Genomic DNA, 12,851 nt, shown 5'->3' on the forward strand with positions numbered 1-12,851 from the left:
AGGAGCTGTTGACTCCCTTGAGGGCAGGGAGGCCCTGCAGAGAGACCCGGACAGATCAGAGGGCTGAGAATCACCAACCATAGGAAGTTTAAAAAGGGGCAGATTCTGCCCCTGGGATGGGGCAATCCCGGATGTACCAACAGAGTGGGAACGAGAGGTTGGAAAGCAGTGCTGGGAAAGGGCCCTGGGGGTCCTTGTCAGTGGTCAGTTGGCCCTGAGTCAGCAGTGCCCTGGCAGCCAGGAGGGCCAACCTTGTCCTGGGGGCATCAGGCCCAGCATCGCCAGCCAGGCCAGGGAGGGGATTGTCCTGCTCTGCTCTGCCCTGGGGTGGCCTCAGCTGCAGTATTGGGGCAGTCTGGGGGGACACAATGGAAGGGAGAGATTGAGCCATTGGAATGTCCAAGGGAGGGCAATGAGAATGATGAAGGACCCTGAGGAGAAGCCCTGTGAGGACACTGAGGGCACTTGGTGTGTTCAGCTGGAGCAGAGGAGACTGAGGGGAGACCTCACTGCAGTTACACCTTCCTGGGCAGGGGCAGAGGAGGGGCAGGACTGAGCTCTGCTCTGGGGGGACCAGGGACAGCCCCCAGGGAATGTCTGGAGCTGTGTCAGGGCAGGCTCAGGGTGGATCTCAGGGAAAGGTTCTTCCCCCAGAGGGTGGTTGGCACTGAACAGGCTGCCCAGGGCAGTGGGCACAGCCCCAAGGCTGACAGAGCTCAAGAAGCATTTGGATGATACTCTCAGGCACAGGGTGGGATTATTGGGTTTGTCCTGTGCAGGGCTGAGAGTTGGACTCAGTGATCCTTGTGGGTAGCTTCCAACTTGACATATTCTATGATATTTCACATTTATGAGGTATGTAAAGATCTCACAAGAGGTCACAAGAGAAATCCTGTAAATACAAGGCCACTGTGTTAAAACTTTTTCCATTGTAGAAGTTCCCATCGCACTCCAAATGTCCTATTTTTTTTCTGGCTTCTTGTCATAATCTCCATTCCAGGAGCTTCACTCCTGGTGCTGAGCACAGGCTTCCCACATAATTGGGAAAGGTGAGAGCTGCTAAAGTGCTACTCCCACTGTGTCTTTTTCTGGCTCAGCACATGCAGAGTTGGTCCCCAGAGCACTCACTGAGAAAGTGCTCGGCCTCCAAGAGAATCCCCTGTGCTCCTGGCCGGAGCTGTGTCGTGGACAGGGGGAAGCATGGCAAAGCCCAAACCAAGGTCTGCTGGTGCCATAAGGAGATCTCTGGCTTGATAAAGAAAATGTCTCTGCTCTGCCATTCAGAGCTGAACGCAGCTGGAGCAGACAGAAAGTTTCAGTGCCTGAACCTTGTCCAGAGGGAGAAAATTCAACAGCTGAAATTGCCAAGTCCAAATGAGGAAAAATTCATTCAATGCACCTGTTGTACCAGGCAGCTTCTTGAAAGATTCCTCTTCCCTCAAGAGATTCATAGTTTACACTTTCCTGTTTTAAATACAGGTTTGATAAATAAAAGAAACAAGAGCTGTAGGCCAAACCCTGGGATTTTATTTTACTCAAATAGTGTGTTGGAAATAAGAGTTTGAACAATACTCAGAAACCATGATCCTGAAACTCTCTTTTCATATTTGCTTGACTGCACTGAGGACACTGTATTCCTCTTCATTTGCAATGTCTAGTCCTGCTTTTTTGACTCAGAAAAGGTGGGATGAATAGGCACAGGTGTTTTGCAGGACATTTCATGGACCTGATAATAAGACTTAATAAATAAAACAGATTTGGTGATAATGGAGTGAATACCCCAGCCATGCATTAAAAAAAGCAGTTCTGTAATTCAAACAGGTGCTACATTCAAAACCACAACTATAAGTGATGCCTTTTTGTGCAGGTGTGCCAAGGTTTGGCTCCCGTGGAGGGAGAGGTCCATTCAGCAGCACGAGGGTCACCTGCATGTCCTTCCATCCCACTCACATTACTAACCCTGCGCTTCCTCTCACACTCCTCTCACAATATGTGAGAGTCACTGCAGATATAACCCAGTTTTTACAAAAGGTTTTCATCTACTGAGGGCAGACCTTTAGGCAAAGCCATAAAATTTACCACTCTTGATGTGGTAAATTTACCAGTCTCAATGGCTTTTGTTTTTTTCACAGAGATAAAATCCCTCTTTGTGGGGAAAAAATATAGGAGGAAGGTGCTGGGCACAGACTGTCTCTGCCAGATACTGAATTACATCCCCTTGAAAGAGTATTTGAGCTTTTATTCTCAGAGCTTTCCTGAAAGCAGTGTAATTGGATTCTCAAGCTGCAGACAGAGGGAAGGGACAGACAATGGAAGACACGTGGGATACCAGGGCATTGATGGTTGAGTTAGGAGCTGGAAATGACTGAATACGATGGACCAGCCTTTCTGCAGTGAAGCCTGACATAAATTATTCACAGTGAACTGGAACATGGGGGAGAAGCTGCATGACCTTGGGTCTAAATGCTGTATTGTTATGGATCATGTCCTCTCCTAGAGAGCAGCCTGGGTTAGCTGAGCGTCCCTCATCTGGCAAGGGAGAACGCCCCAGAGCCAGAGGAAGAGTCAGGCCATTGCCTTTATGAAGCTCTGTACAACGTACCTGACAGGTTTGCCATGACTTCTCGAATGGACCTGCAATTATTTGTAATTCCATGTGCCAGACACACAGTGGAGACCAGCTTAGCACACGCAGGTCACTCACAGCAAAGTGCTCGAGGCAGGTAGAGACACATCGTTCCCAACAGCGAGAAAGGACAAAGTTACATTCTAAAATTTCATGTTATTCCCTATGACCATAAATGGCTGTAAAGTAAAACCAAGGGACTCTCTATCAGTTCAGGACATGGAATTTGACATGTGCTAATCCAGAAGATTGGCTCCTGGCAAAGGAGGCTCAATGGGTACAGCAGAGACAGGATGTACAGAGGTGGTGACATGGCAGCTACCAGCCATGGTTCATCAGGAGATGGATTCAAGCACTGCCAGGTTCAGGCAACGTGTTGGGGTTTTTTTGTTTTCCAGATGATTCAATACCAGAAGGAAAAGCCAGACAGGCTGTTCAGCAGCCAGGTCACACTGGTAGAGAGAGGGGAGTTGCTGTGGAAGCTTCTGTCATGTCTTTTTTCCTTAGTTTGAAGGGAACTGCTGTGGGAGGATGGAGTAGACTAAAAACTGCTTTGAAGTTTCTGAAAAACAGCCAAAAAAAAACCCAGTCGGCCTTTACTAGCAGCTACAAATGTTCAAAGAGGAATTATGAGCCCTGGTCCTTGAAGAAGTGATACAGAAGATAAAATATGATTTGAAAGGAAACACTACTGAAGAGAGATTTGCCATCAGCCCTGAACACAGTTATGAAACCTGCCTGTTAAAAACAGCTTTCTTTTTCAGAGAGTGATTGGAGAATAGGTGGGGTTCTGCACAATGCATTTGTGTTCTAAAAATGCTGTTTTTTCACTGAAAATCTGAATGAAAACCAGGACATAAACATAATCAAAAACAATCTGATGTTTTAGCTATGGACAATCAATTTTACCCCATTCAATTAAAAATATAATTTAAAAAAAATTGCTTTCCTTCAGAAGCAAATATTTCTCTAAAATAACAACATTTCCAGTTTCAGTCTCTCAACTCAGACTTCAGTTACTGAGTTTGGGGTCTTGGTACAGAGGTGGAGGAGGCAAATGCCTCTGAGTGACACGGCCCTGTGCAGAGGGAATGTCCTTCAGGGAAGAGAGTGGTAGTAGATTGACAGTGAGAAGCAGAAACTGGCCTTGTCTCAGGTGTGGGGAGGTCAGCTCTGGGAGCAGCTCACCCCAAGAGATCACCTCTCACCTATTCCACAGTGCCCTCCACAGCCCTGCCAGCCCAGGCATCTCCCACTGGGATTCTCTTGCCTTTAAAGTATTCAATCTCTTTCAGTGCCTCTTACTCATTCTGGGATTTTGTTTTTAATTTTTCATTTCTTCAAATGTTTCAGTGTTTCAGGGGCTAGGTTTTGGAAACACTGATGACTATTCCAGCTTGTATTAGTTTGCATTCCTAGTATGAAAAACATTTCTTGCATTCAGTCCCTTCTCTCTTTTCAACTGCCCTTTATCCAACTGCTCCAGGAAAAGCAGAATTAGCCACTGCTTTGTTTTCTCTCCTTATAGCATTGCCACAGCCCCAGCTGCACTCATTACAATTCCTGGTTTGCAAGAGAAAAAAACATTTACATTTACTATTTCCTTTAGATGCCAGATGCCACATTCACATTCTTGGATGATTTGGTCTTCTCCCCAGCAGAGAAAAAACCCCCCAAATCCCTGGGTTTTCTCCCCATCACACAAGCATCCCAGAAAAGTTACTTGGCAGTGAAAGGATAATGAGGGAGCCTTTATGTTTCTTTATTTCTCTGCAACATGATCAACAAGAATGAGTGGGGGGAAAGGGGGGGAAATGTCAAAACCCCCAAAGAGGCTGCCTTGTACCTCACCCAGCTAAAATAAGCAAGGGACAAGAAAAATATCCCTGTCATGTTCCCTGTTAAACTGAAGGAACACAATTCAGCCAGACCCATTAGTAAGTGCTGAACAATTCACTATCCTGGAAGCAACAACTGTAACAATAAAGGGAAAAATGTTCTAAAAGACAGATAAAGCCATTCCAAAGGACTGAATCACTGAGAACAGGAGTCCCTTGGTGCAGGGAAGCATGTGATCCAGAAAGAAAAAACTGCCTGAGTCAAACTTCTAATCCTAAAGGCTTTGCTTGATGACGCAGACTGATGAGACCTCACATGCCTCCAGAACACATTTTTTTTTAAGGTAATGTCTTCAATTTCTTTAATAGTGATGAATCTCAATGAAGAAACACTAGGCCTGCAGTCATCATCATAACTAGTTTCCTCCAAAGACTACAATTGTGTCTGGGAATTTATAAGGCTCTCAGCTTGGAAAAAATGCTTGAAAGAACTACGGAAGAGAAAGAAATAAAGTTTGAGACTTATCTGTTTTCTAACAGTCAAAATTTGAAAAGAAATACAAAATTCTATGGGAGGTTTCCTACGTGAGAGGTTTCCAACACAGACTACAAATTCCTACATTTTTTTCTTTTCTGCTTCTCATTTCTTAAATTAAGGACCTTCTCCTCAGGCTGGACAGACTCAGGCATTAACCACACAGACAGCTTCTCTGAGGGCTTATGTCTCCTCTGGTCATTAACAGATCACAGCTGTAATTGAAGCTGTCCAGAAATCAACTGGGGGAAAGATGCAATTTGAGGAGTCAAATCATCTAAGTTAGAAATGTTTCTCCCCATTCACTTTTCAGTTATTTGTTTGACTACACTCCAGAGTCAGTACCCTGGGGAACACGGGAGAAACAAGGGCAGAGTTGGCCACAGTCACAGGCTACTCAAATTCCGGGGATGCTCTCAGGCTCCAAGCCTCTCCATGCTCATGGAAAATAGAAGAATTTTCTTCCAAACAAACAGGAATCACGTGATTTATTCTGAAAGGGTTTCCTGCAGCCAGGGCGCTCGAGGAGCTGCTTGCTATCAAGCAAGGCTTCTTTCATGAAATTGCCAATTAAGTATTGCTCTCTGTAAAATGAGCACCTGGAACTCTGCAATGTTTAGACCAGAAACAGCTGTGATTACACGGCTGCCAGCAAAAGGGGCAGCCCTGGCACAGTTGGGTGGGTTTAGGAAGAACAAGGCTCTACCCGGAGCAGCCCTGCTCTGCTTCTCTGGGCACCCATGGGACGTGTGTGGGGGGAGAGCATCACTTTCCCCACTCCGCTGATGTGGGCACCCAGGACATGGTGACTGGGAGCAGGATCCCCTGGGGGAGGGCGATTCAGGTACTTGATTCAGGTACTTGCTGTCTTATACTGCTTTCCTCCAGCTCAGCTGAGTTGAAAGCTATTTGGAAGCCCAAGTCTAAACAATATCCCAGCACTTCCAAAGGCGCTGACCAAGGACTGAGCCAAAACACAGAGAAATGCACCTAATTTTACAAAAGTAGCTTAGAGGTGAACACTGCTATTCCTGTCTTTAGCTCTAGTCCTGATCCCTTTAAAATTGATGGCATTCTTAGGTTTTGTGTTTTCTGAAAATTTCCCAGAATTTAGCCCTGTGAAAGATCAAAAATAATAAGCTGTTTGGGAACAGGCTGTCTCCTTTCATACCCTCAAAACAACAGCACCTATAACACTGGCCAAAAAAGGTTTTATGCATCTGGACACCGGGGTGTACCTGATTTGCACACAAATCTCACCTCCAGAAGGTATTGCAAAATTTTAATTTAATAGTCAATCTGATGCAAAGAGGCCCTGGATTACATCCAAACTTCTCCCAGACTGGGCAGAGGGTTTTGTGCTTGGCAGTTTTACAAACCCCTTCAGCAGCCAACTTAACAGGATAATGCTCAAAACCTTGAGAGCCATGAGTGGAAGTGGCTATTAGTGCAAAGGTTTTATTATCAACAACAGCACCTAAATTGCTAAACCTCAGACCTAGCACAGAATGTCTCCATAACCAAATATCAGCTCTTTTTGAGTCATTGGAACATTTGTGTGAGTCAACTTGAAGCAAAACAAGCAGCCCTGCACAAAGGATGCCTTTCTCTCCCCTTATCCATGGTGCTGCCTTGACCTGTGCTGGGCAGGGACTTCTGGAACCCATGGTGAACTGCTGGAGGGCAAAGCACTAGTAGGTATAAGCAGCTGGACAAATTTTCAAGAGCACTGAAATGATATGCAAGTGTGTAAAACAAAAATCAAAGAAACTATTTCTGTATAACCATTTGGTTTGGATTTTTTGTTTGTTGTTTTTGCCACAGAAAAGCAGGCCAAGTGAAGGCAAAAGCAACCCTGAAAATCTCTAGCCACCACCTTGCTCCATCTGTTACTAATCAGCATCTTGGACAATACAATTTTTTCCCTGTTTTCTGTGCCACCACGTTCCCAGAGCTGACACACAGGGCGTGGAAGGTGTGCTGATGTCTGTGCTAAGTGCTCTGACAGCAATGAAAACATGCCTTAGGTGCTGGTGAGGAGCATCAGTGAGGGCTAACCCGGGCCTGAAACCCACAGCACTGGGCTGGGACAATCAGCCTCAAACCCCAAATTAAAAGAAGAGGTTGATGCTACCAGGGCAGCAGCCATGCACACAAACTGCAATTCTCATTCCTGACTAAGGCTCCTTTGGGAGCTTGCTTCCTTCCAAAACCCCTCAGACTTTCCCTCAGTCAGTTCTCACATTCTGCCTCTCCATGCTGTGCTCCACACTCAGCTGATCACATTTGCCACAGCCAATATCACCGTGACACACCCAGGAGCCAGTGAGGAGCTCGCTCAGCAGAAACAGAACAAATCACTTCTGTCTTCATAGAGGTTTGACATCACAATGTCAAATGCAACACTCAAATGCTCTCGTACTTTGGGTTTTTTTGTTGTTTAACAAACTGAGAGTCTGTAAACTGGACTAATCACAATCCTCATGCTCAGCCTTGTTTAAGAGGCTTGGTTTCGATAAGCCCACTGAAATCTGGCTGTACATCACTCACCACACTGCCTCCCAGCCACGATGACCCAGAGATCTGCGAGAGGACTGGGGGGAAACACCAAAACTGAGGAGACTGAACTACAAAAGGGCCCACACCAGTGGCCTCTCCCGCATGTTATGTTTGGTTTAGGACCTTCCTGTATTTGGCAATGACAAGGGAAGTAGAATTTTCTCACCAGTGACCTGACCTCCTTCCCACACAGGGCCACTGCTGTTCCAGGGCAGCCTCCAGCAGCAGGAGGGACACACCAGGCTCACTGTCATCCTCAGCTTTGCTTTCTGCTTGTTTGCTTCTCACAAAGCACGTCAGCCTGACCCAAAGAAGATGGCTGCTCTTTGATTGCTTCTAAAAGGAAAGCTTTCATTTGAAGAAAATAACACCTAAATATGAAAAATAAGGGTCAGATAGGAAGGCCCTAATAATAGCCAGTCTTCGCGAGCGAAGATCCGGGGAAGGTCTTTACACCTTCCAGCCTGCGCATTGGATTTTTTAGGTGAGACACAGTGTGCGCGGAACTGAGCCCACCCTTTAATTCTAAGGTTCATCTGCCGGGGCCAAGCGAGCTTGGACAGTGGCAGTGAGGTCCTTAGGACGTAGGTGGATTGCCTTTAAGGGCTAACGAACCCCACCTGCCCGGGAGTGGCCCTGACCGGGAATCGAACCCGGGTCTCGGCGGTGACAGCGCCGCACCCTTACCACTAGACAAGGCCCTACAGGCAGGGTTTTCTGTCAGCTCCTTACAGTGACAGACTGCAAAACTTCCCGTATCAACATCCTTCTGTACAAAGAGACATAATTTCTTTGTTATACTTGATGAAAATGAATAAGAGAGAATTTCTCTCTCCTGAGCCTACCACATGGCACACATTGGTCTATTCCTTACGCAGCAGGATCTTTGACCAGACCTGCTCTCTTTTGCTCCCAACAGACTGAACTCCTCCTTTATTCTTTCCCTGGAGGTCTTCAGGGATAGGTGACTGTTTCATCTCACCCATCCTTCCCACAGCTAAAGGATGTAAAATCAGGCCTGTCTCTCAAGAACACCAAAGGATACCAGATTTATAAAGCACCTGCCGAGCAACAGATTTACTTTCCCCAAAATAGGAGCAAATTAACAAACAAATTGATTTCCAGGACAGACTTTGATTTTTAACACCATGAATGCTAATTTCATGATAGCTGTATGATAATCACATGTCCAGTCCTGCTCTTCTCACATCCCAGAATAGTCAGTGACTCACACATGTCCCATGTGCAGCCTGAGTGGTCCTCAGCAGCAGCAGCTCCTGGCCCTGTGCTACCACCCTGCCTGGAGACAGCACCCAAACCCCAGGCTGGGCATGGGCTTCAGGAAGGGCAACTCCCCCATTCTGCTGCCCTGAAGCAAGGGAATACATTTACACTCACTCTTCTGTCTCAGTGCAGGCCCCAAACCTTTTTGATCTATTTTTAACAAGCTCATGGTGAAAAAAATAAAAAGAAAGGCTTCCTTCTTGGTTCTTATTTCTGATGCCATAGCTTCTAAATTCCCCATGGACTGATGGGCTCTGTTTTGTAGCAGCAGCTAAACCAGGCCTGAATCTGAGCAAAGAATGCTCTGAATATGGATGTTCAACAGCCATTCAGCCCCTCACCAGGCTTAATGAAGTGTAATGAAAGGAAATTAATGAGCTTTGTTCTCACTGCCAAAGGAAAAAGCAGCTGGAAATATGCAGGGGCCCAATATGAATTGAACATGATTAAATATGTGATAACTATTGTTCTGAAGAAAACGGTGCTGTTATACCTAAAGCCACCAGCAGTCCCTTGTCATTACAGCCATTTAGCTGCTTTAATTGCCTGTGAAAGCCGATCAGAATAGATTTTTTATGCTCTTTCCACTTTAAAACCAGGCACAGAAATATGTAAGCACTAACCTGCATCCATTTTGATAATGGGAATTCCTGGGGGTGAGCCAAAGACAGGTATTTCATAGGGAACTGCTTGGTACCTGGCCCACAGGGTGAGGTGACAGTGACATACGTGGGGATGGCTGCCACTGGAGAATGACTACCACAGCCCATGGGGTGGGCCACAGAGGTTAGTCCCACCACCCACTCTGGCCCCTGGCAGGCAGCTGTGGCAGAGAGAACAGGGAGTAGGAGGTGCCTGACCCCAATCCAAAGGCAGCCTGGGGCTTGCAGGGAGGCTGAAGGACATGTCACAGCAAGGCTGACAGTGAGGCACAGCTCTTGTCATGGTCCTTGATGGGGCACTCACTGTGACATGCACTACCCTGAATTTGTGTCGGCCTACTTGCTCATCAAAAAACAGCAATCCAACTGTAAGTTAACAATTTCTCTTCTGTATTCTTAATTGATTCACAAAACTGAAAATATTATCTCCCTCCCCCTTGACATTAATTACTTTAATGGCTCACAGTTTTTTGGGAGACAATTCCCAACTCAGTTTTGGCAATGGAGCAAGACTGGAATGGGGCCTGAGCTAGTCTGCAAGGAAAAACCAAGTGGAGTTGTTCTGGAGAGAAGAAAACGTCTCCCTTCTTTCTCGAGGGAAGAGGAGTATTTAAGAAGGACCTTTTTCACTCATTACTTGTCTTCAGTCAGTTCAAATCTCTTGGATCTCTCACGGACAGACATTTTCTTTACAGAGGGCTGAGAAGGATATATGAAGAAGTCAGGGTTCCAGCTTCCCCTCCGCAGCTTCTAGAAGTACAGTGCACAATTGAAATGATGCCCCAAAATCTTTTCTGTGGACAAGGATCCAAAGTTTGTACATGGCTTTTAGAGCCCTGAATTCTTTTGAGACATGAGTTTGAATCCATCATCCAGGATGGATCTCCGATTGCGTCGTAACCTCTTTTGCCTCTCGAGATGGATGACTGCTCCCAGGAGGATGCTGGCGACCAGAAGCAGCAGGACCCCCACAACAGCCAGAGCGATGACTGTGGCCTCTATCTGCCCTTGGGCCACCTTAGATCCAAAAAGCATGACCTTCTGGAACTCATCCTCACATGGCAACCCTGAGAGACAAACAATAAGGTATTATCAATGAGTTTGGAAGAAAGATGAAAAATCAGGAAAATAAACCACCACCCTAAACTACTCAGACTTTTACCACAGAAAATTTCAAAGGGATTGTATCTTCTGCTGGTGCTCCTCAATCAAATGTCTTCTCACATCTGTCCTTTACAACACCCAAAAAACCCCAGGCACCAGCTTGGGCTCTTTTCTTAGGGGAATATCAGAGCAGAAGGCAAATGTGCTTGTTTCATGCTGAGTCTATCCCTTCAGCTTGTAGTGGTGATGGTGAAACTTCCCTAAACCATAGAGTCATTGACAGTCCAAGACAGGTGGACAACTCATCTCGGGCACCCTCCTTCAGCACCCTCTGAGTCTCTGCCAGTTCCTAAACTCACACTCTCCTCTGAAGCTGAATCCACACATAGCAGGCACAACAGGGTACAAGGTCTCCAAACTTTTCCACCTAACACAAACAAAGAAGCCTAACCAGCCCAACTTCCTTAATTCTATCCCAGGACACAGACACTTGGCAGGCAGATAAACAAAGCAGTCTGGAGCTCTCCCTGCTATCCATCGCAGCCAGGCCTTGGGCTGAGGTGCTGCCAGGTTGGCAGAGGAGAGGCTGTGGGTGCTGTGTGTGTTCCTGCCCCTCCTTGCATGATACAAAGCTCTGTGCTGCTCAGGGATCTGCCCTCTCCCCCTTGCACAGACAGGGTTTGTCAGTGCTATCCACACCGTACCTGCAGTAACGCTCACAACTTCCAGCTCTGACTCTGAAAGGAAACAAAAGGAGAGTGAGAAGGTGTTGGGCTGAGCAGGCAGAGCTCAGAACAGGGCACATCTGGAGAGGACTGGATTCAGAGGCAGCATGGTTTCCAGGGTTTGCAAGTTTTCATTTCTCCTGTCAGTGTTTTCCCTCTCCACGTAAGACAAGAACATTTTTGTATCGCCTGCTTCAGAGGCAGCCCCCGTTCCACAACACAACCCAACCCTTCCCCGCTTTTGAAAGAAAAGTGCTGAGGAAGAAACAGAGAAGGCCTGGCTTTATGCCAGAAACACTGGCTAGGCACTGGTCACCCATAGCCAAACCACTGGGGCCTTCACAGCTCTTTAGATTGGTAACAAATCTAAAATCACATCACCGTGTGGACTCCATCACAGTCAAACCCAGTACTGAGTATCACTCACCTCTGAGCACCTTCCAGCTCTAAGAAAAATTACTGGCTGAGGGCTGAACATTGCATCTCTGATACAAGCTAAAATCAAAGCCACAGTAACGACGTAGGCAATGTAAAATCCAGAAAACAATTTGTTATTAACTCCAGCTCCAGGTATTAACATATCCAAAGGGAACATCTTAAATTAACCGTACTTAGGTAATTAACTGCTCCATTACCTGGCTGCTTATGGAATGTAAGGGCATTGTACGTGTGATGCAAACACGCAGAATTTTGCAGTGGTAGCAGAAAGTGCTGCTGGATGTTTTACAGTTACAGTGAAAGCTCCCTACCTGCTCTAGGCAGGACGGTGAAGAGGATCTCCATCCCAGCATGGATATGGTCAGACACATGACAGTGAAGCAGCCATGTCCCAGGGTTCCCAACCAGCATCTCCACCGTTTCAAAGGTCCCAGGGAACAGATCTACAACATCTGCTCTATAGCTTTTGCCATTCTGTCAGAGAAAAGAGGCCATTAGCTGCAGTGCTCTCTGCATCTTCTCAGGAGGAAAACTCTGCCAGTGTCACTAAGGACCAACTCAGCTTTTTAAAGCTCAAAAAAAAAAAAAAAAAAAAAGAAAAGCTTTCAAAGAGCAGCTCCAGGGTTGCAACTGGGGAAGCAAACACAATCTGGTAATGCCTAATCCTAGCAAGGATTAAGCTGGGCATCTCAGCACATCGCAGAGGTTCAGGGAGTCAGACTGAGATGTGTAAAACCACATCCCCTTCCTAGCTGGGTGAAACTGCTGTGGAGTCCTTAAAAAAATTCAAGTCCAGAGTCAAGCAAAAGTGCTGATATCAGCTTTACTGTCAGCAGATACTCTTACCTTGTATATGAAGGTCTCAGCATGAAAATGGACTGTGTGGACATCAATCTCCTGACCCATCCCCAGCAGGTACCAGTTCACCCGCTCTCCCTGGTACATGGTCAGCCCAGGCAAGTTGGCATAGAGCCTGCCATTGATTGCTGTGCAGTAAATAACACAGAGGGGAAAAGGCTGTTAGTGAAATGGTAAAGGTGCTGCACCACCTCAGAGGAAGAACATGCAGGGCAATTTACA

The 12,851-nt window shown here is 46.4% G+C and overlaps 1 protein-coding gene across 4 annotated transcripts in view; it reads right to left on the bottom strand.

Annotated features, from left to right (window-relative positions):
* Positions 1-1,183: 1,183 nt before the first annotated feature.
* Positions 1,184-12,851, bottom strand: part of HEPH (hephaestin) — a 30,367-nt gene continuing 18,699 nt past the window's right edge. The window contains exons 16-19 of one of the 4 annotated variants that reach the window (XM_050310386.1): positions 12,618-12,757; positions 12,083-12,245; positions 11,313-11,345; positions 1,184-10,571 (exon numbers count right to left, since the gene is read on the bottom strand). In XM_050310386.1, coding sequence (XP_050166343.1) covers positions 10,333-10,571; positions 11,313-11,345; positions 12,083-12,245; positions 12,618-12,757 — 575 coding nt within the window. In that variant the 3' untranslated portion in view covers positions 1,184-10,332. Of the gene's footprint in view, positions 10,572-11,312; positions 11,346-12,082; positions 12,246-12,617; positions 12,758-12,851 lie in introns of those variants that run through there. The other 3 variants (XM_050310384.1, XM_050310383.1, XM_050310388.1) reach the window with 3 other exon arrangements.

The sequence above is a fragment of the Myiozetetes cayanensis genome, unplaced genomic scaffold (assembly GCF_022539395.1).
Source record: "Myiozetetes cayanensis isolate MyiCay16 unplaced genomic scaffold, myiCay2020 scf15, whole genome shotgun sequence".
Classification (NCBI taxonomy): domain Eukaryota; kingdom Metazoa; phylum Chordata; class Aves; order Passeriformes; family Tyrannidae; genus Myiozetetes; species Myiozetetes cayanensis.